Source organism: Oncorhynchus tshawytscha, linkage group LG30 (genome assembly GCF_018296145.1).
Source record: "Oncorhynchus tshawytscha isolate Ot180627B linkage group LG30, Otsh_v2.0, whole genome shotgun sequence".
Classification (NCBI taxonomy): domain Eukaryota; kingdom Metazoa; phylum Chordata; class Actinopteri; order Salmoniformes; family Salmonidae; genus Oncorhynchus; species Oncorhynchus tshawytscha.
The window spans coordinates 32,059,530-32,086,608 of NC_056458.1; the positions used below are offsets into that span (position 1 = coordinate 32,059,530).

General features: G+C 41.5%; 1 protein-coding gene across 2 annotated transcripts in view; it reads left to right on the forward strand.

Moving 5' to 3' along the window:
• LOC112228405 (protein FAM168A) overlaps positions 1-27,079 on the forward strand; it is a 49,147-nt gene that overhangs the window by 5,088 nt on the left and 16,980 nt on the right. For both annotated transcript variants that reach the window (XM_024393703.2, XM_024393702.2), the window contains exons 2-3: positions 14,071-14,162; positions 25,311-25,388. In XM_024393703.2, coding sequence (XP_024249471.1) covers positions 14,093-14,162; positions 25,311-25,388 — 148 coding nt within the window. In that variant the 5' untranslated portion in view covers positions 14,071-14,092. The remainder of the gene's footprint in view (positions 1-14,070; positions 14,163-25,310; positions 25,389-27,079) is intronic.

The following is a 27,079-nucleotide window of genomic DNA, read 5'->3' on the forward strand; positions in this document are numbered from 1 at the left end:
TCTACAAACACATACTGGCGAACACGCACATCCCAAACACACTTGCAGTAACAACTCATTCCCACATTCCCTCTGACACACTTTCTCTCTCACACACACATAACAGGGTTTCTGTTACAAAAATGTGGCGTCGGACATTTGACCGGTAGCATTTTAAATGTACCTGACATTTGAGAAATTTACCGGACGCATATGCTTTGGTTGTGTAAGGGTGTCCACTCACAGTGCTCAGAATGACATACATCACATTTAGATTATGGTCATTAATTTTAACAGAACATGCAACGGGGTGCGTCCTTTCCGAATTCCGATGCACACTTTGAAGATGTTAGAATAACTGTCCACATTTGCTTTTCCTCAGCCAACAAAACGAGTAACGGACAGAAAAATCACTAGTCTATGTCAATCTATTATACCCCATAATAGTAAAGTTGACCTATACTATTGGTCAGTGTGTCATTCTGTGCAAAAAAAATAAATAGCCTATTCCAAACTAACTTTTGGAGAGTTGTGGGATGATATATCCCAAATTCATACAACCAGTACATCAAAATAACTTTAAAAGGCATTGAGGTTGATGCAACAGATCAAAATGTTTAGCTTAAAATGTTGATAAACTATTGTTTCTTCACATTATAAGGGCAGCAATGCACACACGATAGTAGGCTACGCGCAAATGTTTGTGGGAAAATACTTTTGTCAAATGTGCACTGTACATTCGGATGAAAATATCAGTTAGAAATGTTTAACAACTAGCATGGGTTGCTAATATGACTAGGATTGTGCCTTTGGCTAGTGGACAATGAAAGAAAGTTAATTTGAAAACCAATAGAACATGAGAGAAATGGGCTACTTGTTTCAATGGCATATAGAAGTCTTTATAAAATATTTGCCTCCATGTTTATAGAAACTGATTTTGGCTCGGCTACTTTGAAGCAAGGTAAAATGTTCAGGTTTCACACAATTAAGTTTATGTTTTCAAAATGCATACTAACTCCAATTCACATTGCAAAGTGGTTTGTCACTCTGAAGCCTGCCTACCATTGCCTAAGCACTTGAATGGCGAATGGGAAGCACGCTTCAATTACCAGTTGAAAAATAGAAATAGTAGCTCTTTTTAATCATGACCATCAAAACTGTTTTTAACACACGATTGCATTTAGAATTGTTGTACAATGATTGAGCTTATAAAAGCGCATGTTTGACTCCACTCAAACTAGGCTCTGTATCTGTAAGAAGAATTATGCAAATTAACCTATAGACCAATAAGCATGACCTGTGAAATGTATTTGCATAGGCTGGTATTTCCATCAATGAATAGGCAAAAAATCATTATTTTGCAATGGGATGTTTTTCTTCTCCTGGACAATTGGCTGGTGAAAATTGTATTTACCGACTTAAAAAATAAATGCGTCCAAATGCCGGCTATTACCTAACAGAAACCCTGACACACACACACACACACACACACACACACACACACACACACACACACACACACCCAGTGAGGCATGCAGGCTCACAGTGAAAATTGTGGCCATTTAATCTCTTGGCTGACTGCTGGCTGACAAATAATGTTCTATCTCAGGGAGGAGAGGAGTGCGATCTTGAAATGGTTTCTGTTCTCAAAATTGAGGGGAGAGAGAGAGAAAAGTCCTTGGCGGGCTCTATGCAAGCTCTAGTCAAAAGTAGTGCACTATGTAGTCTAAAGTAGTGCACTATATAGTCAAAAGTAGTGCACTAAATAGGGAATATGATGCCATTTTGGATGCAACCCATCTCATTCTCCAGTCCTGCAGCTTCTGTAACTGCTCTGTTTTGCTATAGTAAAGGAGGCACAAAGAACTCATCCCTTCTTTCTCTACCTCCTCTGACGTCATAGGTTCATTCCTTTCCTCTCTTCCTCTAACCTCCATATGTTCTCTTGAGCTCTTCCCTCCCCTTCATTTGTGGGATTTGATGAAGAGCTGAGTAGCTGACAGACACAGGGTTTTTCTATGGGTTAGCTCAGGGCTGGAATGTGTGTACAAAATTATATTCTGCCATTCCATAGGCCTCTCCTCTATGTACTGTGGAATGATGGAATGTCGGAGTTGTTTTTTTGGAACGTTGTACCTCTGAACCCTCCCCAAGAGGCTGCCAAAGTTGGTGTGTTTGAGTCTACAATGACTCGTAACAACCTTAGGATGCCTATCGGCTCTTAACCTGTAGGGTCATAGCTTTGTCTCCCTTTATCTCAATAGGTACAGCCGGGTATGTAAAAAAAAATACAACAAATCTCCACTCCAGTCCTTTCTCATCGCTTATAGTTGAGGATGAGGATTCAGCACTGGACTTGAAAAAGGAGATCTATGGAATAAGCTTCAGATATGTTGTTTGCTTTGACTCGATCATAAGTCACTCTCTCTCATGCTGCCATTTTGTTTACCTTGATCCGAGTGTCTGCGTCTGAGAAGACTATAATAGCCGTCGTGTCATGCCGCCCGTGGGTGGCAAGAATGTAAACACTTGTTTGCCGTCGGGGAGCAAAATGCGAAAAAATGTATCTCCTTCTTGGAGACACTCGGTTCTCGATATACGGGGCCTGGCAACAGACAGCCCTCCACAATCAGGAGTGGAGTATTCCTGGCTGCAATGCATTCCAATGACGCGTGGCTAAGCCACAACGCTCCTGAAAAGTTCTGGAGCTTGGCGAGCCAAAGCGTTGTACTATCTAGTCAACTCTCCTCTCCATCTAGCAGAGAGTAGCCTGCAGTGGTGTGTGCTACTATATAGCTCTTTAACTCTGTATCAGCAGGTTTTTCATTTGAAAAAGGAAGGATAAAATAGGAAGGAAGAGAAAAGGAGAAAAGAGGTGATTAAAGGCAATAGATGGTGCTGGGTGATAGGATAAGGAATTAGTGATTCTGGGAAGTTCTTTTGAAGGTAGCCTATCAGAGGTGTGCAAGTCATCACATTGACCTTCTAACCTGGCTGTGTTAAATATCAAGGCAATATCATGGATCAGATCTACAGATGTCAGATCTTAACTTGCAAAGAATTTTCCTGATGCATCAGGAAAATGAACCTTGTGATTGGCTAAAAATTAGCCGTTCTCTTTCTTTCCACTCGGGGGCAGTCGAGTCATTGGGATCAGGACTCAGTATCTTAAAATAATGTTCTCTCTATAGGCTTAGGTCCTATTACTGCAACATTGAAATGTACACATACATATCAACAATCGTTGTTTTATATAGCTTAATAACACAAGATAGTTATTGGTCTCCACTAGGCTATGACATACAAGTGTCTAGTGTGGGGCCTCCCGAGTGGTGCAGCGGTCTAAGGCTTGAGGTGTCACTACAGGCCCGGGTTCAATCCCAGACTGTGCCACAGCCAGCCTTGACCGGGAGACCCATGAGGCGGTGCACAATTGACCCAACGTCGTCCAGGTCAGGGGAAGATTTGGCCGGCTGGGATGTCCTTGTCCCATCGCACTCATACTGTCTTCAGTTGCCAGCTGGATGGTGTTCCCTCCGACACATTGGCGTGGCTGGCTTCTGGGTTAAATGAGCAGTGTGTCAAGAAGCAGTGCGATTTGGTAGGGTTGTGGTTCAGAGGACACATGGTTCTCGACCGAGTCTGGATGGGAGTTTCAGTGATGGGACAAGACTGTAACTACCAATTGGGGTGAAGATAAAACAATATATATTTTTTTAATAATAATAAGAATCTAGTTTATCTGAAGGTTACGAATGAGCTGTCAAAATTGAGTTAAATCGTGGCCTGTGGTGGGGTAGCAGTTAGGGCCACTGCCTTCAGCATATGTATAGGCCTACCGTGTTGGTGTGGGTTTGATTCTGCCCCAGCCCTTCTGATACAAATAATGCAATCTACTGATTGACTTGATGTAGTTAGACATTTCAAATATGAACAGTCCAGGGGCATACCTTATTTTTCCTGGTAAGAAATTACCATACCAGACACTTTTGGATAACATAAATAGTAAGCAAATAAAATAACAGTACACCAACATTAATTTCCATTCATAAAAAGTGTTGGGTAAATTGCCACAGTCGATTGCCATGGAAAATTAGGAAATAATTTATTTCTAATGTACAGAATGCTTGTCAAATAGATAAATCGCCCTTAGTCTGCTCAAAAAGGACTAAATTGTTCCGATGACAATACCAACCAGAGGGCAAACATATCTTTGGTAATTTTTGCACCTTATGGTATACTGTGACAACAAACCAAAAAGACAACAATTGATTTGACATTAATTTATTGTTAAAGCCTGTCAGCACCATCTTGTAAATGTCCACCAGCACAGGTATTCTTCAAAGACTGACGTCAAACAAAGTCCGTAGACTGTACAGTTTCAATTTCGGCCATTCAATGTTGATTGAATATCTAACAATATGCACAATTTTATAAAAAGGTATATGGAACTCGAGACATTGGAATAATTTTACAATTTCAATAGCATTAATAAAAATGTATTTTACATTATCGTTTCAATTACATGTGATGGTGAATGCATACAAAAACTATTTACACCAAGTGTGATGTTTAATTTTTCACTCAGAATGAGCAGGTAAGTGTTACAATGGTCAAACAATCAATACTGAAATGTCAATATCAATCATGTTACTAGTATGCAAATCAGATACATTTCACCATGGAATTAAATTGACGTAAAAAGTTTTTTGTTGTTGCATTTTAGCTAACCCTATCCCTTTTCCTAACCTTAACCTACTCCTAACCTGCTATGAAAAGTACATTTTTGACAAACGCTGTAACCCTTCTAGACAAAACCGGATTTACACTACATCCTCTTCCAAACCTCTCCTTTCCACATTGAAGGGTATTTTCTTTTTTGGCTGGTCCATTCTCCTCCCCCTTCAGTTGTGCTGCTACAAGCGGTAAATAAAATGACACACATAAAACAATCTTGATTTATATATGGCACAAAAATCTTACTGGGATGATACACTGACTGTATTACAGAGGTGCTTATAGGCCTTGTCATAAAAACAGAATGACATTTAAACACACACAGAGAGAGCAATGTGTGGGAGGATGCTGTGGGGAACTGACCTGTAGATCTAGCTAATGTTAGCTAGCTACATGGTTGACACTGCAGCTAGCTTAGACCGTTTATCTAGTTGTAACCTAATGTGATAGCTAGTTAGCTATTGCCACACACATCTGATTCATCTAGTCACTCTTTATACCAATGACAAGGTGGCTAGTTAGGCAACCAAAAAGAGATCATATGGGGAGCTAAAAACAGGAGGTTAAACTTTTTCTGTCAGATTCTGGGATAGCCAAAGCTAGATAGCTAGTTAGCTAGCTACACCATATATACACAAGTATGTGGACATCCATTCAAATGAGTGGATTTGGCTATTTCAGCCACACTCGTTGCTGACAGGTGTATAAAATCGAGCACACAGCCATGCAATCTCCATAGACAAACAGTGGCAGTAGAATGGCCTTACTGAAGAGCTCATTGACTTTTAACATGGCACCATTATAGGATGCCATCTTTCCAACAAGTCAGTTTTCTGCCCTGCTAGAGCTGCCCCGGTCAACTCTAAGTGCTGTTATTGTGAAGTGGAAACATCTAGGAGCAACAATGGCTCAGTCCCGAAGCTGTAGGCCACACAAGCTCACAGAACGGGACCACAGAGTGCTGAAGCATATAGCGTGTAAAAATGGTCTGTCCTTGGTTGCAACCTAACTGCCTCTGGAAGCAATATCAGCGCCAGAACTGTTCATCAGGAGCTTCATGAAATGGGTTTCCATGACCGAGCAGCTACACAACAAGCCTAAGATCACCATGTGCAATGCCAAGTGTTGGCTGAAGTGGTGTAAAGCCGCCATTGGAATCTGGAGCAGCGGAAACATGTTCTCTGGAGTAATCAATCGCACATCACCATCTGATAGTCTAACGAACAAATCTGGGTTTGGAGGATGCCAGGAGAACGCTACCTGCACGAATGCATAGTTCGTTTAAGTTTGGTGGAGGAGGAATAATGGTCTGGGTCTGTTTTTCATGGGTCGTGCTAGTCGTGGGTCATGCTAGATTTCCCATAGTTCCATAGTTCCAGTGAAGGAGAAGGCCCTTTCCTGTTTCAGCATGACAATGCCCCCATGTACAAAGCGAGGTCCATACAGAAATGCTTTGTCGAGAACTGATTGGCTCAAACATTAAGAATGAAAGAAATTCCACAAATTAACTTTTAACAAGGCACACCTGTTAATTGAAATGCATTCCAGGTGACTACCTCATGAATCTGGTTGAGAGAATGCCAAGAGTGTGCAAAGCTGTCATCAAGGCATAGGGTGGCTACTATGAATCTCAAAAATAATCTAAAAAATAAAATATATGTTGATGTGTTTAACACTTTTTGGGTTACTAAATGATTCCATATGTGTTATTTCATAGTTTTGATGTCTTTGTTATTATTCTACAATGTAGAAAATAGTAAAAAATAAAGAAAAACCATGGAATGAGTAGGGTCCAAATGTTTGACTGGTACTGTATATCTTAGAAATACTTATCTTACTCCAGAATATCATATTCCAAAGGCAGAAGGTAATTAAAGTGCAACTTACCTCTTACCGCATCTGGCTAAGAACCCAAGAACAAAAATAAGAAGAAGTGCGCTTCACTGCAAGTGCCGTGGTGGAGATAATACTGGGTTTGACGGACAACTTTGAGAGCCAATTAACTTAACCCTTTGACACTTATGAACATACGGGTGTTGTCATTCTACAGCGGACCCTGCAGCGTGCACTCAAACTGGTGTGATTAGAACACTTATTTAGAACGTCAAGTTACGATTGACGCAACAGTCAGCATTTGAGCTGGCCACAGTTTTTTCAAAAACATTTTGCACAAACACAGTTTTATCGTGTCAACCTAAGATAAGATGTTACAAGATGAGTTGGGTCTGTTTGCAGTATGCATGCTGAAGGGGGTGTGTCGTCTACCATCATTCACTTCTGGAAGTACTGGAAAGACGAGTGAACCATCCCTTCACCTCATTTTGTTATAACATCTTTGGTCTGACAGACGTTTACGTTACAACCAGAATGCATTGTATGATGGCAACAAACATGGTGCCACATATAGCTGGTAATTAGCTTAGCATTAGCTCATCATAATCAGTACAACCTTCAAAAAACGTATTTTACAGACATCATATGAGTCCAGTACATTCTATGAAAGTATCGGGAATGCGTGATTTGTCATTATTTTACATGAAAAAGCATGACCCTCCTCAATTTTCCTCCTGGTAACAATTGTGTACATTTTGACCACTCCCTAACAGAACGCTGAGATCGAAATAGATTGTGTAGAATAGGGAATCGTGTCGGTGGTATCCATTACATTTATATCTGCAACATTCTGACATTTTTCACCTCACTGAATAGGCTACACAGGTGTGAGGTTGAGGTTCATGTCTTGCCAACCTCTAAACATGTCACCAAATGAATATGTTTGAATGTGATGAATGCAAAATTATGCAAAGTGGATACCACACCGTAAGGCCTTACCAGTATTTATATATTACAGTGTACTAGCTTGATATAATTCAACATTTTACCTTTTTTTCTCTGCAGTATATGCAAAAAGGAGTTGGTACCGAGAAAACTGGATAAATTGTTGTTTTATTTCTACACTTTCCATGTCACAGGTTTGGGTGGAATGCGGAGGTCTTGACTTGTTCTCTATTTGTGTACTTTTTCCCTATGATATTATTGTCTTTCCCAACCTTTATGCACAATATATTGCTTTATGTGTTGTCTCCACTCTATACTATACTATTACTATATTACAATCAATGCTTGCGTTGTAAACATTTGTATGGTTGAATGAGAGGTTTGTGTTGGTGCCTCAGACTGGCCGTGTTAACACCTACTGAAGGATCCATGATTAGCCAGACAGTGACAGGAGTGCTTGAATCTATCCACTAAAGCACAGAAAGGGAGAGGAGGATTTGCTTACTCACTGTCCTCCTACTCCACTCTCTCCTTTCTGCATTTTACCGTGTCTACCAGTCCGTGGTTTAGAATCCCCTCCCATATCTGCTGCTCAGTGACAGTCATATCAGAGTATAGGCCTTGTGTTAAAGGCTAAATTATAAAACCCTACTTGGACATATCAAACATGTGTTTTGGGTGAAAACATATGATTGATTTCAAGTGTACACTTTCCTCTATATCTCTAACTGCTACTCAGTGACAGAGTATAGGCCTTATGTTATACAGTGAATTATAATACTATATATGTAGAAAGCATACAGGGTTGAGGAGTAACTGATTACATGGAATATGAGTAAAAAAAACGAACTGTAATCAGTTACGATACCAACTACAATATTGTAATCAGATTACAGATACTTTTGAAAAAAATAGGTGATTGCTTTTGGATTACTTTTAAATTCAGAAAGGATGTTTGCAAAAAAATACATTATGACACCTTTCTGTTTTTTCAATGACATTCAATTCATCATTAAAAAAAGGGCACAAGTTTAAGTTTGTTCCACCTGAGTGATTCTGACCACATATCAGAGACCACTATTACGTTACCGATTAACAATTTTGGACAGGTAACTAGTAACTGTAACCGATTACATTTAGAATGTAACCTACCCAACCCTGAAAGCATACATGTTTTGCATGAAAACATACAAGTGATTTCAAGTGTCTCAGTGCTATTTTGTGTGTATATTTAGACAGCCCTTCGCTGGCATTCTGCTGTCATGAATCCTCTGAGCCCACAGAGTCTTGATGCTTTGTTTGTAGCAGAGCAGCAGGTTTTTCTCCCAACAACCCACCAGTTTATTTTGGGAAGGCTGAGGTAGGTAGGTAGGTAGGTGCCGGTCTTACTGCAGTGAGTGGGTAGCAGCTCGCAAACCCTGCAGTCCTGTACTTACTTGGGTAGCGCTGTATGCTATATGTACAGTATAAGGACAATTTATGTGTAGTACACTGTATATGACACACATATGTGCAACACAGCCAATATGTTTGTAGAATATAGCCAATATATGTGTGGTATATGGCCAATATATTTGTAATTGGCCAATATATATGTACAGTATTGTATATGGCCAATGTAGTATATACACTGAGTGTACAAATCATTAAGAACATAATTTGACAGACTGACCAGGTGAAAGCAATGATCCCTTATTGATGTCACTTAAATCAGTATAGATGAAGGGGAGGAGACTGGTAAAGCATTTTTTTTTAAGCTTTGTGACAATTGAGACATGAATTGTGTATGTGTGCCACAAAATATTTAAGTGCCTTTGAACGGGGTATGGTGGTAGGTGCTAAAAGCACTGGTGTTTCCCGTGTGTCTCAATAATGGTCAACCACCCAATGGACATCTATTTTATTTTATTTAACTAGGCAAGTCAGTTAAGAACAAATTCTTATTTACAATGACAGCCAAACCCAAACAACTCAACATTAGGAAGGTGTTTTTAATGTTTTGTACACTCAGTGTAGATATGTCTGCTTTCATAAACACTCTTTATTATACTGCTCCATCAGTTCCTCATCCCTTCTTCTCACCACCTCCATGCATCCCATCATCTATCCATTGTCACCTCTCTTCCTACACCATCTGTCCATGTAACCTTCATTTAACTAGGCAAGTCAGTTAAGAACAAATTCTTATTTACAATGATGGCCTACCAGGGAACAGTGGGTTAACTGCCATGTTCAGGGGCAGAACAACATATTTTTACCTTGTCAGCTCGGGGAATTGATCCAGCAACCTTTCGGTTACTAGTCCAACACTCTAACCACTAGGCTACCTGCCGCCATCATGTGATCATGTCTTTTTATTCTGTCGTTTGTCAGTCATCTTCTTGTATCTGACGCTCTCTTCGTTTATTTTTTGTTTATCACTCTTATACTCCACACACACACACACACACACACACACACACACACACACACACACACACACACACACACACACACACACACACACACACACACACACACAACCCATCCATCTGTCCATTCCTTTTACTCTTCTTTTCTTTAAGCTCTATCTCTCCATCTGCAGCTGTTTCTTGGCTATTCCAGTTTTCCCTCAATCACATTTCTGGAGTCTAATATATCTACAGCAGAACAACAATTATCTAATGCCTTAATGCACTCACCATACTTCTGATCACTTTCTTGCCTCATCAGTCAATACAACATTCACAGTGAACTGTTTTGTTCCCAGAATATTAAAACATTGTTTTCATCAGAAGAGAAATGTGTGCAAATGTGTGTACTGTCTCCAGCAATCAATCAAAAAATAAATACATATAGTAATATATAATAAATAAATGAGTAAATACAAGTGCACAAAATTCGAAATCACTCAATCACCGCAAATTCATGTACAATATAAGGAAAGGTCTAGGCGATGGGGACTGTCTAATTTGTATGATTTCTGACAGCATTGCATGCACAGATGCAGACAATGAAGTTGGGTTACTTCTAAGTAAGTTCGGGTTACTCCTAAATTGTCATCTCCAACATTGTGACCTTCCATTTTAGAGGTTTGCTTTGGTGTGGATTCAGGCCTATCCATTCAAATCAGTTGTGTTCCTCCATTGTATTCACCTTTCTGTATTTCTGTTGTGCATCGTTTTTCTGTTTGGTGATGGAAAATCTACAAACCTGTCAGCAAACCAGCCTATGTAATAAACTCAGCAAAAGAAGAAACGTCTCTCACTGTCAACTGCTTTTCATTTCAGCAAATTTAACATGTGTAAATATTTGTATGAACATAACAAGATTCAACAACTGAGACATAAACTGAACAAGTTCCACAGACATGTGACTAACAGAAATGGAATAATGTGTCCCTGAAAAAAAGGGGGAGGGGGGGTCAAAGTCAAAAGTCAGTATCTGGTGTGACCACCACCTGCATTAAGTACCGCAGTGCATCTCCTCCTCCTCATGGACTGCACCATATTTGCCAGTTCTTGCTGTGAGATGTTACTCCACTCTTCCACCAAGGCACCTGCAAGTTCCCGGACATTTCTAGGGGGAATGGCCCTAGCCCTCACCCTCCGATCCAACAGGTCCCAGACGTGAGATCCGGGCCCTTCGCTGGCTATGGCAGAACACTGACATTCCTGTCTTGCAGGAAATCATGCACAGAATGAGTGGCATTGTGATGCTGGAGGGTCATGTCAGGATGAGCCTACAGGAAGTTTACCACATAAGAGAGGAGGATGTCTTCCCTGTAATGCATAGCGTTGAGATTGCCTGCAATGACAACGAGCTCAGTCCAATAATGCTGTGACACACCGCCCCAGACCATGACGGATCTTCCACCTCCAAATCGCTCCAGAGTACAGACCTCGGTGTAACGCTCATTCCTTCGATGATAAACGCGAATTCGGCCATCACCCCTGGTGAGACAAAACCGTGACTTGTCAGTAAAGAACACTTTTTGCCAGTCCTGTCTGGTCCAGCGACGGTGGGTTTGTGCCCATAGGCGACGTTGTTGCCGGTGATGTCTGGTGAGGACCTGCCTTACAACAGCCCTCAGTCCAGCCTCTCTCAGCCTTTTTTTGCGGACGGTCTGAGCACTGCTGGAGGGATTGTGCGTCCCTGGTGTAAGTTGGGCAGTTGTTGTCATCCTGTATCTGTCCCACAGGTGTGATGTTCGGATGTACCAATCCTGTGCAGGTGTTGATACACGTGGTCTGCCACTGCGAGGATGATCAGCTGTCTGTCCTGTCTCCCTGTAGCGCTGTCTTAAGCGTCTCACATTACAGACATTATAATTTATTGCCCTGGCCACATCTGCAGGCACGTTCACGCAGATGAGCAGGGACCCTGGGCATCTTTCTTTTGGTGTTTTTCAGAGTCAGTAGACAGGTGCATGCTCATTAATTGTTTATGGTTCATTGAACAAGCATGGGAAACAGTGTTTTATTTATTATTATTATTTATTTTTTTCTTCTGTCTTGCCACTCTAACATAAAGGCCTGATTGGTGTAGTGCTGCAGAGATGGTTGTCCTTCTGGAAAGTTCTCACATCTCCACATAGGAACTCTGGAGCTCTGTCAGAGTGACCATCCGGTTCTTGGTCACCTCCCTGCCCAAGGCCCTTCTCCCCCTATTGCTCGGTTTGGCTGGGCGGCCAGCTCGAGGAAGAGTTTTGGTGGTTCCTAACTTCTTCCATTTGATGGAGGCCACTGTGTTCTTGGGGTCCTTCAATGCTGCAGACATGTTTTGGTACCCTTCCCCAGATCTGTGCCTCGACACAATCCTTTCTCTGAGCTCTACAGAGAATACTTTTAACCTCAGGCTTGGTTTTTGCTCTGACATGCATTGTCAACTGTGGGACCTTTATATAGCCAGGTGTGTGCCTTTTGGCTGCAGGGGCACTATTGAGTAGCTTGGATGAAAGGTGCCCAGAGGTGCCCAGAGTAAACAGCCTGCTCCTCAGTCTCATTTGCTAATATATGCATATCAGTATTAGTATTGGATAGAAAACACTCTGAAGTTTCTGAAACTGTTTGAATGATGTCTGTGAGTATCACAGAACTCATATGGCAGGCAAGAACCTGAGAAGAAATCCAAACAACAAGTGAGAAATCTGAGGTTGGTATATTTTCAAACCATTCCCTATTGAAATCTCATTGCGATATGAATGAAGATTCACTTCCTACTGCTTCCACTAGATGTCAACCGTCTATAGAAGGCAACTACGTTAAAAAAATGCATTTACTGTTTTACAAAAGGTCTCAGTCCTGTGTCTTGTGTGTACTGTTTCGAAAATCGACAACATTGTTCGAAAATGTTTTGTATGTCATAAACTGTAATACACCCTGCTGATATGTCCTCCGGTTGGCTACTCCTCCTTCTCCTCTCTTTTTTTCAATTCAAAACCTCTGTGTTTCAATGTATCACTGAGCTGAAAGGACTGGATAGGATAGGCAACATGGCGGGAAACCCCTGTGTATTTTTCCTTTTATCATAATGCTTTCATCTAGTTTAGTTTATTATTATAACCCCTTTTTCCCCCCGATTTTGTGATATCCATGGTAGTTACGATCTTGTCACAGCTGGTTGGATCAAACCCCAGACTTTAGTGGCACCGTGATGCAGTGTCTAAGACCGCTGTGCCACTCGGGAGGCCACTTTCATCTAGTTTGACTGATCAATGGTCACACAGCTGATGAGGAAACCAGGCTCATGTTATGGTTCATTAGGGAAAATAGACAGGGAAACAGGGAGGGCCTGCCTGATCTTGTCCAATATGAAACGTGCATTTTTTGTGAAAGAGATTGGTGGTGGAAACAGTTTGATAAAAAGGTAGAGGTGGAGAGGAGTTGTGGATAGGAGAAAAAAGGATGGAGAACAAAAGTGCTGAGGCCGAAGAATTTCCTTGTATGTCACGTTTGTACTTTGTGTGTTCTTACTGTTTACCCATGTTCCAAACAGGCAAAACTACCATAATACTTTTCTTTTCTGAATTTTGGGAGTAAATATTTGTATTGTGTGCTTGGCATTTTCTCACGGATTACTTTTAACCAGTGAAAATAAATTGCTGCCTTCTCACTGACATAGGAAAAAACATATTACAAGATCATACCTGCTACAATGTTATGAGTTACTGTAGTTTTTGTGGAGTACAGTTTAGTTTTGCAGAAGTCAAATGTCTTCAAGCTGGCTCTGGAACACTTTCAAGATGGGGACCTCTGAGCTAATGCATATCCTCAATTAATAACTATTGAAAGCCATGTTTTTCATTTCACTTTGTGTTCATGTGTCTCTCTCTTTTGCTCTCTCTCACTCTCACTCTCTCTCTCAATTCTTTTCAATTCAATTTGCTTTATTGGCATGATGTAACTGGTCTGAACTCAGCCCCATGACCATCTGGATGAGGGACTCTTTTCTTTGCTCAGTTCTTGGCATTGCAGGGCTTGGTAATGATATGAGAGGGGGTCACTGTATTGTAGATGTTTCCCAAACTTAATTGCGAATTAATTTGTATTTTTGTCTCTCTGTCTCTTTCTCTCTGTATGTCTGTTCTCCCTGCAGTAAGAGTAGACTGTCTTCTGACATGAATCCTGTGTATAGTCCTGTCCAGCCCGGGACACCGTACGGGAACCCCAAGAACATGGCATACGCAGGTGAGTGCCAAGACAACAACAACAAAAGCAACCAGCAATACAGTGGTCAGGTACTCCCTTAACATTTCTTGGCCCATTCGGCAAGGCCTATGTTTAGCTTTATAGATGCATTCTATCATTTTCTTACACTGATTAGTTACGTTATAGAGATATGTAATTTACTAGACGGGATGATGCGCTATTTAATTATATGCGTTAGATCACCTACATATTTCCTCCACATCCTTTCCCTGCTCTCCTTGTCTCACATCTGCAATAAACTGAAATGACTTGGCAATAAACGGAAATTACTTGGCAATAACTAAAATGACTTTGATTCTCTTTTGTGCTTTAGTTCATTTCAGTTGCTTTGCAGTTTCATTTCTGTCATCATTTCTGACTGTGTTTATGATGGAGATGAATAATTTCTTTTGTTTTACAAGGGCAGTGCAGCATTTGAGGTGTCCCTGCTGAAATAAACAATTTTTTTCACAAAAGTAGTGCACTGGGCCTTAATTAGTATTAGCGGAATATATAAGCTGGTCATCTAGGTTTGTATCTGTAGACTTACCATCACCATGAAGAAAACCATGCAAAATACAGTAATTGAGTACATTGAGACTAAAGGTTGACCGATTAATCGGAATGGCCGATTAATTAGGGCCGATTTCAAGTTTTCATAAGAATCTGAAATATGTATTTTTGGACACCGATTTGGCCGATTAAAAAAAAAAAATATATATATATATCTATATATTATTTTGTATACCTTTATTTAACTAGGCAAGTCAGTTAAAGAACACATTCTTATTTTCAATGACGGCCTAGGAACAGTTGGTTAACTGCCTTGTTCAGGGGCAGAATGACAGATTTTTACCTTGTCAGCTCGGGGATTCAATCTTGCGACCTTATAGTTAACTAGTCCAACGCTCTAACCACCTGCCTTTCATTGCACTCCACGAGGAGCCTGCCTGTTACGCGAATGTGGTAAGAAGCCACGGTAAGTTGCTAGCTAGCTTTAAACTTATCTTATAAAAAACAATCAATCAATGAATCATAATCACTAGTTAACTACACATGGTTGATGATATTATTAGTTTATCTTCTTATGGCTGCAATCCCGTTAACGGGAGCGATATGACAACAGCCAGTCAAAGTGTAGGGCGCCAATATCAAAATATCAAAACATCAAAAATCTCATAATTAAAATTCCTCAAACATACATGTCTCATACAATTTTCGTTGTTAATACCACCACAGTGTCCGATTTCAAATATGCTTCACAGCAAAAGCACCACAAACGATTATGTTAGGTCACCACATAGCCACAGAAAAACACAGCCATTTTTTTCCAGCCAAAGAGAGGAGTTTCAAAAAGCACAAAGCACAAATAGAGATACAATTAATCACTAACCTTTGATCTTCATCAGATGACACTAATAGGACTTCATGTTACACAATATATGTATGTTTTGTTTGATAAAGTTCATATTTATCAAAATATGAGTTGACATTCACTAGTTCCAAAAACATCCAGTGATTTTGCATAGCCACATCATTCAACATAAATACTCATCATAAATGTAGATCATAATACAAGTTATACACATGGAATTATAGATATGCCTCTCCTTAATGCAACCGCTGTGTCTGATTTCAAAAAAACTTTACGGAAAAAGAAACCCATGCAATAATCTGAGACGGCGCTCAGAAGTAAAAAATCACAATAGCTGCAACCATGGCGTCAACATAAACAAGAAATTACATGATAAATATTCCCTTACCTTTGATCTACATCAGAAAGCACTCCAGGAATCCCAGGTCCACAATAAATGTTTGTTTTGTTCGATAATATCCGTTATTTATGTCCAAATACCTTCTTTTGTTAGCGTGTTTGGTACACATATCCAAACGCTCATTCTGGTCAGCGTTACATCGGACAAAAACTTCAAAAAGTTATATTACAGGTCGAAGAAACATTTCAAACTAAGTACAGAATCAATCATTAGGATGTTTTTAACATATAGCTTCAATAAAGTTCCAACCGGAGTAATCCTTGTCTTCATGAGCAATGGAATGCAAGTGGGTACCATGAGGAATAAGCGTGATCAGAAATTGGCTGCTTGATGGACACCTGATACATTCTGCTCTCATTCACTCCCACAGCACCATAGAAGTCTCATTATTATTGGTTGACATCTAGTAGAACCCCTAGGCAGTGCAACATCATTAATATCTCAAGGGGATTTCATTGGGGACTCTGGTGAATACATACAAAGCTCAGATTTCTCACTTCCTGTTTTGATTTCAACTCAGGATTTTGCCTGCCATATGAGTTATGTTATACACAGACATCATTCAAACAGTTTTAGAAACGTTAGAGTGTTTTCTATCCAATACTAATAATAATATGCATATATTAGTAACTGAGATGGAGGAGCAGGCCGTATACTTTGGGCAACTTATTCATACAAGCTACTCAATACTGCCCCCCAGCCATAAGAAGTTATCTAGCGTGTCCTGCGTTGCATAATCGATGTGGTGCGCATTTGCAAAAAAGGACTGTCGTTGCTCCAACGTGTACCTAAACGTAAACATCAATGCCTTTCTTAAAATCAATACACAAGTATATATTTTTAAACCTGCATATTTAGTTAATATTGCCTGCTAACATTAATTTATTTTAACTAGGTAAGTTATGTCACTTCTCTTGCAATAGAGTCAGGGTATATGCAGCAGTTTGGGCCGCCTGGCTCGTTGTGAACTGTGTGTAGACTCTTTCTTCCTAACGAAGACAGCCAACTTCGCCAAACGGGGGATGATTTAACAAAAGCGCATTAGCGAAAAAAAGCACAATTGTTGCATGACTACCTAACCATAAACACCAATGCCTTTCTTAAAATCAATACACTGAAGTATATATTTTTAAACCTGCATATTTAGCTAAAAGAAATCCAGGTTAGCAGGCAATATTAACCAGGTGAAATTGTGTCACTTCTCTTGCGTTCATTGCATGCATGCAGAGTCAGGGTATATGCAACAGTTTGGGCCACCTGGCTCGTTGCGAACTAATTTGCCAGAATTGTACGTAATTATGACATAACATTGAAGGTTGTACAATGTAACAGCAATATTTAGACTTAGGGATGCCACCCGTTAGATAAAATACGTAACGGTTCCGTATTTCACTGAAATAATAAACGTTTTGTTTTCGAAATTATAGTTTCCGGATTCTACCATATTAATGACCAAAGCCTCGTATTTCTGTATGTTATTATGTTATAATGAAGTCTATGATTTGATATTTGATAGAGCAGTCTGAATGAGCGGTGGTAGGCACCAGCAGGCTCGTAAGCATTCATACAAACAGCACTTTCATGCTTTTTGCCAGCAGCTCTTCGCTGTGCTTCAAGCATTGAGCTGTTTATGACTTATCAAGTCCCGAGATTAGGCTGGTGTAACCGATGTGAAATGGCTAGCTAGTAAGCGGGGTGCGTGCTAATAGCGTTTCAAACGTCACTCGCTCTGAGACATGGAGTAGTTGTTCCCCTTACTCTGCAAGGGCTGCGGATTTTGTGGAGCGATGGGTAACGATGCTTCGAGGGTGGCTGTTGTCGATGTGTTCCTGGTTCGAGCCCAGATAGGGGCGAGGAGAGGGACAGAAGCTATACTGTTACACTGGCAATACTAAAGTGCCTATAAGGACATCCAATTGTCAAAGGTATATGAAATACAAATGGTATAGAGAGAAATAGTCCTACAAATACTACAACCTAAAACCTCTTACCTTGGAATATTGAAGTCTCATGTTAAAAGGATATGTTCTCATGTTCTGAGCAAGGAACTTAAATGTTAGCTTTTTTACATGGCACATATTGCACTTTTACTTTCTTCTCCAACACTTTGTTTTTGCATTATTTAAACCAAATTGAACATGTTTCATAATTTTTTGAGGCTGAATAGATTTTTATCGATGTATTATATTAAGTTAAAATAAGTGTTCATTCAGTATTGTTGTAATTGTCATTATTACAAAAATATATATATATTGTCCGATTTAATCGGTATCTGCTTTTTTGGCTGCCCAATAATCGGTATCGGCGTTGAAAAATCATAATCGGTCGACCTCTAATTGAGATGTCGAGTGGTTTGTGCTGATGTGGTGTGATGATGTGGTTCAGTTGGTGGAGCATGGCACTTGTAATGCTAGGGTTGTGGGTTTGATTCCCACAGGGGACAAGTATGAAAATGTATACACTCACTACGGTAAGATGCTCTGTATAAAATGGAAAAGTAATGAATAGATGATTTCAGCTTTCACATAGAAATAAGTTGCATTTGCCAAGTATTTCAAGAAACTGGAAAACATATTGTATACCAAGCAAGTATTTTTATATTCCACAAGTATTATCAGATTAACTGTTGTACAGATAATTATCAGACTCAAATGCTGGTAAACACTCAAATACATTTTGTTTAAAATTTTTTCCCAAAAGTAGTGCACTGGGCCTTTACTAGTCCTGTATTAGGGGACCAATATAGATGATACACCCCCACCCCCAACCTAGTTCCTGCGGCTATGAGTGCAGTCATCACTGGATGAGTCTATGCATTGAATGATCTGTCTGTGTGAAAATGGAGTATTCACATGGCGTGTACAAAGACAGGCGGAAATAAAAGAAATGCAGGAAGACAAGAAAAGGGAAGAGAGTGTGGGAATAGAAATGTGATTAGACTGGTGGTGCTTTCCTCCACTGGCTCGAGGGGGCAGGGCCCGTTACTGCCACTCGGCTAGTGATTCATTGGCCAAGCTGTTACAACAGCGCCAGCTTTGATAACAGGGAGTTTATTTTAAAGGTGCTCTCAGCTCTCAATGGTCTCTCTCTTTCTCTCTTGTCGCTTCTTTGTACCCATAATGCATTGCTGTTCAACCTTAGGCTGCAGCTGATCAGCGAGTTAAGAGAAAGGACAGACACCTGCAGTGGTTGCAGTAGCCTTTTGTGATGGAGTCTGTGTGGCGGGAGGCCGGGGGATACACACGCAGGAGCATACACACACAAACACACACACATCCTGGGGACAGCTGACCAAGGGAGTGTGGTTGGGGCCCCCTCCATGTCATCTCAGATACTGATAATTAAAAGAGGACTATCGCGCTCTCCCAAAATGTTGTTTGTGGCGTAAAACCTATAAATTCAAATAAGCAAAAAAGTGGGATGGGTCCGCACTCCAAAAGATGTTGCATAAAGCTTTACTTAATTTAAAAAAAAATTCTCTGCATCAGGGATGGCTTACACAGATGTTTCGGCTTTGCAGCTTTCTTCAGTGTGTTGGTACAAATATTTTTAATTCTAAACAGCATTTCTAGGGAACACAGGTGAGCTACCGGTGAGCAGCAGGTGCATCTCAGATACTGCTGACAGTAGGAATCCCTCCACTCCCTCTCTCTGTTCCTCCTTCCCTCCTGTCCTCCCTCCGTCTGTTCCTCCCTCCGTCTGTTCCTCCCTCCGTCTGTTCCTCCCTCCGTCTGTTCCTCCCTCCGTCTCTCCCTCCATTCCTCTGTCCCTCTCTCCATCCTCCGTCCACTCTGTTCCTCCCCTCCCTCTGTTCTTCCCTCTGTTATACCCTCCTTTCCTCCATCCCTCCATTCCTCCCTCCGTTCCTCCTTCCCTCCACTCCTCTTTCCCTCTATTCCACCCTCCCTTCGTCCCTCCCTCCATTTCTCCCTTCCTCTGTTCCTCCCTCCATCCCTCCCTCCCTACATTCTTCCTTCCCTCTGTTCCTCTGTTTTTCCCTCCCTCTTCTCTCTCCCTAATTGTCTCAGGCTGCTTCTCTTTTGCTAACATTTAGTCCACAGTCACACTGTTCCATAAATACAGAGGCTAATTAGTAAGGTGTGGGGTCTGGCTCTGACTGTGTGTGTGTCTGTCTGTGTGTGTGTGGTCGGTCGGTCGGTCGATCGGTGAGTGTGTGCGGTCGGTCGGCCAGATCTGGCTGTGTGGGTGGTGTGTAGCCTCAGGAAGGACACACACACACACACACAATGGCTGCTCCTGCGTGCTTTGTTATTTCCAATAATAGGCTACTTTGTTTTAGTGTGATTGCTATGTGATCAGTACAATTCATAGTCATACCAATTATGTAATTAATCTTTTTTTGCTCCTTTAAATGGAATACCAATACCACCTGACATTAGAGCATAGATAACGCATACATTTATAATATATACAGTAGGCCTATCCTAACTGTCACGTTCTGACCTTAGTTCCTTTGTTATGTCTTTGTTTTAGTTTGGTCAGGGCGTGAGTTGGGGTGGGTAGTCTATGTTGTGTTTATGTGTTTGGCCTGGTATGGTTCTCAATCAGAGGTAGGTGTTGTTCGTTGTCTCTGATTGAGAATCATACTTAGGTAGCCTTTTCCCACCTGTGTTTTGTGTGTGATTATTTTTCCGCGTCAGTGTTTGTTCCACACGGGACTGTGTCGGTTTTCATTTATTTCTCTTGTTCCTTTTGTTTTCTGTGTCCAGTGATATTTCATTAAAATATATCATGAACACATACGACACTGCACTTTGGTCCTCCTCTCCTTCCACCTACGAAACCCGTTACACTAACATTCAGTAAATATTTTCTCATTCGCTACATCTTCCCAACCCCTTATTTTCCATTTAGGCTGCCTAACATAAAGTAAATGTTTCTCTTCTATATTATTTTAAGGTGCAATATAAAGAAATCGCTTAGCCATTTCCTGGGTGCAAAAAAAAAAAAATCCTCTCGATGTCAACTGCTTTTACAGTGAGGCAAAAAAGTATTTAGTCAGCCACCAATTGTGCAAGTTCTCCCACTTAAAAAGATGAGAGAGGCCTGTAATTTTCATCATAGGTACACTTCAACTATGACAGATAAAATGAGAAAAAAAATCCAGAAAATCACATTGTAGGATTTATAATGAATTTATTTGCAAATTATGGTGGAAAATAAGTTTTTTTGTCACCTACAAACAAGCATGATTTCTGGCTCTCACAGACCTACCAACCACTTATTTTCAATTTCCAGGAAAATGCTGTGTGCCTTTAAGTTTCCATCTGATTTCCAACCTATGGGCCCTGGTCAATATAAGTTCACTACTGTTTATAGGGATAGGGTACCATTTGAGACTCAGTCTTTCTCTAGGGTGACAAATGGTCATGAATACTTACGAGGACAGGGCCTTGTTCTATGCCCATGAAGTATTATTGAGAACATTCCCTTTAGGTGGATCTGATCACTCTGTGTGACCTAACTGAGACATACAGTGCCTTCAGAAAGTGACTCTCTATTGGTTACACAGACTGCTGGCCTCCCATCCTATTCTAACCACCTCTCACCGGCTTTGTATTCATGTTACCTGATGAAATTGCTCTACAGTAGGATCTTGTTTCCATCTAATGCACATTCAAATATCATAAATCAGCACTGCAGAGCTCTCCCTGTCCTTTGCCATGCCCTGATTGTATTACTGCTGATGATATCTGGAAATGTGCATGTACACCCTGATGGCTACTGTTGCTAGCCCCAATTCTGACTTGTGCTCTGATATGTGCTTCACTGATTTCTGCTCTCGTAAAAGCCTGGGTTTTCTGCACGTTAATATCTAGAAGTTTATTACCTAAAATGGATAAATTGAAAGTGTAGATTCACAGCTCCAATCCAGATGTGTTGGTCATTACTGAGACGTGGTTAAGGAAGAGTGTTTTTTCGGCAAGACAGGTCTTTCAAAGGTGCGGGAGTGGCAATCTTTACCAAGGATCACCTTCAGTGCGTAGTTGTCTCCAGCAAGTCTGTCCCGAAACAATTTGATTTGCTGGTTTTATGCACTAAACTTTCAAATAGCTCTTTGTTGACTGTTGCTGTGTGCTATCGTCCTCCATCAGCAACGGCCTGTACCCTAACTGCCCTAAGCTTTCTCCTGGCCCCTTACACTAAGTCTGAATTTGTCCTGCTAGTTGGCCTAAACGGGGACGTACTTAAACCACCTGACCAAGTCCAAAAGCAATGGGACTCCCTACATCTTTCTCAGATTATTACCAATCCCACAAGGTATGACTCCAAACATCCAGAAAAGGCTACTCTCCTCTGTTATCCTCACAAATAATCCTGATAGGTATCAGTCTGGTGTTTTCTGTAATGACCTTGGTGATCACTGTTTCACAGCCTGTGTTCGTAATGGCTCAGTGAAACGACCTGTCCTGATTTGTCATAGACGCTTACAAAAAAACTTCAATGATCAAGACTTCCTTCATGAACTGGCCTCTGTAAAATGGTATATAATCAGCTTGAGCCCCTCTGTTGAAGAAGCTTGGACCTTTATTTTTATATTTTCAATGGTATTGTTAACAAACACGCCCCCATAAAGAAATTTTGAATTAAAAACAGGTTCAGCCCCTGGTTTGACCGTGATCATGCAGAGTTACTCCACCTCAAGAATTTCATTTGGCGAAAGGCTCAGCACACTCATACTCAGGCTGACTGGGTCTCGTTCAGGCAAATGAGAAATAAGTGTGCTAAGGCTATCCGGAAGGCCAAAGTTAGTTACTTTAAGGAGCAGTTCTCTCTCTGTGGGTCTAACCCCAAGAAGTTCTGGAAAACGGTTAAAGATCTGGAGAATAAACCCTCCTCCTCACAGCTGCCTATGTCCCTTAATGTTGATGATGTGGTTGTTACTGACAAGAAGCACATGGCTAAGCTCTTTAGTCACCACTTCATGAAGTCAGGATTCCTATTTGACTCAGCCATGCCTCCTTGCCTGTCCAATATTTCCTAATCTCCTACCGCTTCTAATGCGACTATCCCTGATGCTCCTCCCTCTTTTTCCTCTGCCACGCTACAAAGTTTCTCCCTGCAGGTGGTCACTGAATCCGAGGTGCTAAAGGAGCTCCTGAAACTTGACCCCAAAAAAACATCTGGGTCATATGGTTTAGACCCTTTCTTCTTCAAGGTTGTTTCCCCTATCGTCGCCAAGCCTATCTCAGGTTAAAAAAGCTCAGTCTCTCCTTTCTGGGGAGGTTCCCATTGCTTGGAAGGCAGCCACGGTTCATCCTTTAATTAAAGGGGAGATCAAGCTGATCCCGTTATAGGCCTACTTCTATTTTGCCCTGTTTATCAAAAGTGTTGGAAAATTATGTAAATAATCAACTGACTGGCTTTCTTGATGTCTACAGTATTCTCTCTGGTATGGAATCTGGTTTCCGCTCAGGTTATGGATGTGTCACTGCGACCTTAAAGGTCCTCAATGATGTCCCCATTGCCCTTGATTCTAAGCAATGTTGTGCATCTATTTTTATTGACTTGGCCAAAGCTTTTGATATGGTAGACCATTCCATTCTTGTGGGCCGGCTAAGGAGTATTGGTGTCTCTAAGGGGTCTTTGGCCTGGTTTGCTAACTACCACTCTCAAAGAGTGCAGTGTTTAAAGTCAGAACATCTGCTGTCTCAGCCACTGCCTGTCACCAAGGGAGTACCCCAAGGCTTGATCCTAGGCCCCATGCTCTTTTCAATTTATATCAAGAACATAGCTCAGGCAGTAGGAAGTTCTCTCATCCATTTATATGCAGATGATAGCCTTATACTCAGCTGGCCCCTCGGATTTTGTGTTAAACACTCTACAACAAAGCTTTCTTAGTGTCCAACAAAATTTCTCTACCCTTAACCTTGTGCTGAACCTCCAAAACAAAGGTCATGTGGTTTGGTAAGAATAATGCCCCTCTCCCCGCAGGTGTGATTACTACCTCTGAGGGTTTAGAGTTTGAGGTAGTCACCTCATGCAAGTATTTGGGAGTATGGTTAGACGGTACACTGTCCTTCTCAGCCCATATCAAAACTGCAGGCTAAAGTTAAATCTAGACTTGGTTTCCTCTATTGTAATCACTCCTCTTTTACCCCAGCTGCCAAACTAACCCTGATTCAGATGACCATTTTACCCATGCTAGATTACGGAGATGTAATTTATAGATCGGCAGGTAAGGGTGCTCTCGAGCGGCTAGATGTTATTTACCATTCGGCCATCAGATTTGCCACCAATGCTCCTTATAGGACACATCACTGCGCTCTATACTCCTCTGTAAACTGGTCATCTCTGTATACCCGTCGCAAGACCCACTGGTTGATGCTTATTTATAAAACCCTCTTAGGCCTCACTCCCCCTATCTGAGATATCTACTGCAGCCCTCATCCTCCACATACAACACCCGTTCTGCCAGTCACATTCTGTTAAAGGTTCCAAAGCGCACACATCACTGGGTCGCTCGTCTTTTCAGTTCGCTGCAGCTAGCGACTGGAACGAGCTGCAGCAAACACTCAAAGTGGACAGTTTTATCTCAATCTCTTCATAGCACCTGTATTATTCAGAGATAATAGCTTAAAAGATTATAGTTACCATTCCTGGATGGCATGTTTCCTCTTCTAAAGCACTTCCTTCCTATTTCCTTTGATATAAGATCACCTATGAGTCACCAAGTACCTCAATACGTCCCATTGAAACTGAACCAGTGTCATATTCATTAATTAAGACAAAACTAAATGTTTTGCAACATAAAACGAAAGCAAGCATTTCTTATATTGAACAAGTTCAGGTAGTCGCTCCCTGTTTCAGTCTGTTTTCTTTCAGTCGGTACCCTAATGAATACAACCCAGGAGACTTCAACCTTATCTTATCTGAACTGTCAGCAACTCCACGCAATCACTGACATCCAATCTATATGGATGGGCTGCATCCACTGCAGTGTCCTGGCCAATTGTTTAATGAATCAGGTGCAGGAGGGTGGGGCTGCGCTGTAAATCACTGTGACGGGGATGTGGGGAGATGGAGGCTCCATAGAGTAATAACATGTGATTATCCCATCCACACAGGCACTCTGGACCAACACTGTCTCTGTGCTGTCCTACCTTTGACCTTTCATCTTACAACACATACACATCCACTCATATGTTAACTTGCATGTACTTACATACACACACACACACACACACACACACACACACACACACACACAGCCACTGCACACACACACACACACACACACACAGCCACACACACACACACACACACACACACACACACACACACACACACACACACACACACACACCCCCAGGCAATGATGTTCTGAAAGGCCTCTGTTCTCTGTCCTCAGGCTATCCTGCAGGTTATGCTCAGACTCCTACCTATACACCCAACCTCTACCAGACTGGCAGTCCAGGCTATCCCCCAGGTAAGAACACACACAAGCAAAAATGCATGCACGCACAAACAAGCACACACAAACTTGCACGCATGCACACACAAATATGCCACGCAATCACACAGACATGCACACAAGCGCACATGCATTTTGATCAAACCAGCAGTCCACTCTATCCCCCAAGGTAAGAATATATACACGTGATATAAAACACACTATATGAATCAGATTGGCGGTGCAATCTACTCAAAGGTAAAAAATACCCACATGCGCGCACACACACACACACACACACTAAAACATATTCTCTCTCTCTGTGTCTTATCCACATGGATGTCATGAGAAGTTTCCCCTAGACTTTGGGTCAGTTTAACATTTTCACCAGTCAAGGTTAAGATTGGGGGAGGGAAAGCTGATCCTAGATCTGTACCTATAGGAAACTTCACCCCAGAGCCTTCACAGTGCCTTGAGAACTCTTATGTAGAGCTGCTAGAGAGACTTTGTTCATATTGTATCCACACAGTGCTCTAGAACGTTCTGTACAGAAATGTGTGTGTGTCTGTGTGTAATGTTGTGTTTTGGTGTGAACTTGAGAATGACTTTGGAATTACTGTTAATAAGATGATTCCTAATTTATTTTCTGATTTATTGTGATAAACAATTCTTCATATGGCTGTGGTTACATTGCCCTTTGTTGTTAGAGGATGGCTTGAGATGTCTGTCAGTTAGTGAAAGTGATATAACCTGGGGTTGTTTGGCATTTTATTACCGTAAATACGGTAATACTGTTTGTCATTGAGATGGCCTAGAAGCAGTGTTGGTCTCTCTAGCATCTCCTTGTGCTAGCTAGAATTAAATAATGTAGTTTCAATAGAATGCATCTCTCCACCTCTGTGCACGGAGAGGCAAAGGTTGGGTAGGTACTAGGGTTGGGGTCAATTCCTTTTCAATTCAGTAAGTATTCAATTCAAATTTTCCTCAATGCTTCTCTGTGAGAAAAAATGGAGCTGGAATTACAGTTTACTTCCTGAATTGACTGAGCTGAAATGGAATTGACCCTAGCTCTGGTAGCTAGTAGTTTGTGTTGTGGTTTGTGGTGATCCATATTTCTTATGTGCAGTCTGGTTTTACTGCATTTCTCCTGGAGCTCCAGAGGGTTTGATCATTAGAGAGTGGAGTGAAGTAGGTCAGTAAGAGCTGTGCCATGTTGTCGCTCTACAGTGCCCTGCAGCACTGCCGTTACTGGGCTGGGTCATGTTGTCGCTCTACAGTGCCCTGCAGCACTGCCGTTACTGGGCTGGGTCATGTCACTCTACAGTGCCCTGCAGCACTGCCGTTACTGGGCTGGGTCATGTCGCTCTACAGTGCCCTGCAGCACTGCCGTTACTGGGCTGGGTCATGTTGTCGCTCTACAGTGCCCTGCAGCACAGCCGTTACTGGGCTGGGTCATGTCGCTCTACAGTGCCCTGCAGCACTACCGTTACTGGGCTGGTCATGTTGTCGCTCTACAGTGCCCTGCAGCACTGCCGTTACTGGCTGGGTCATGTTGTCGCTCTACAGTGCCCTGCAGCACTACCGTTACTGGGCTGGGTCATGTTGTCGCTCTACAGTGCCCTGCAGCACTGCCGTTACTGTGCTGGGTCATGTCTCGCTCTACAGTGCCCTGCAGCACTGCCGTTACTGGGCTGGGTCATGTTGTCGCTCTACAGTGCCCTGCAGCA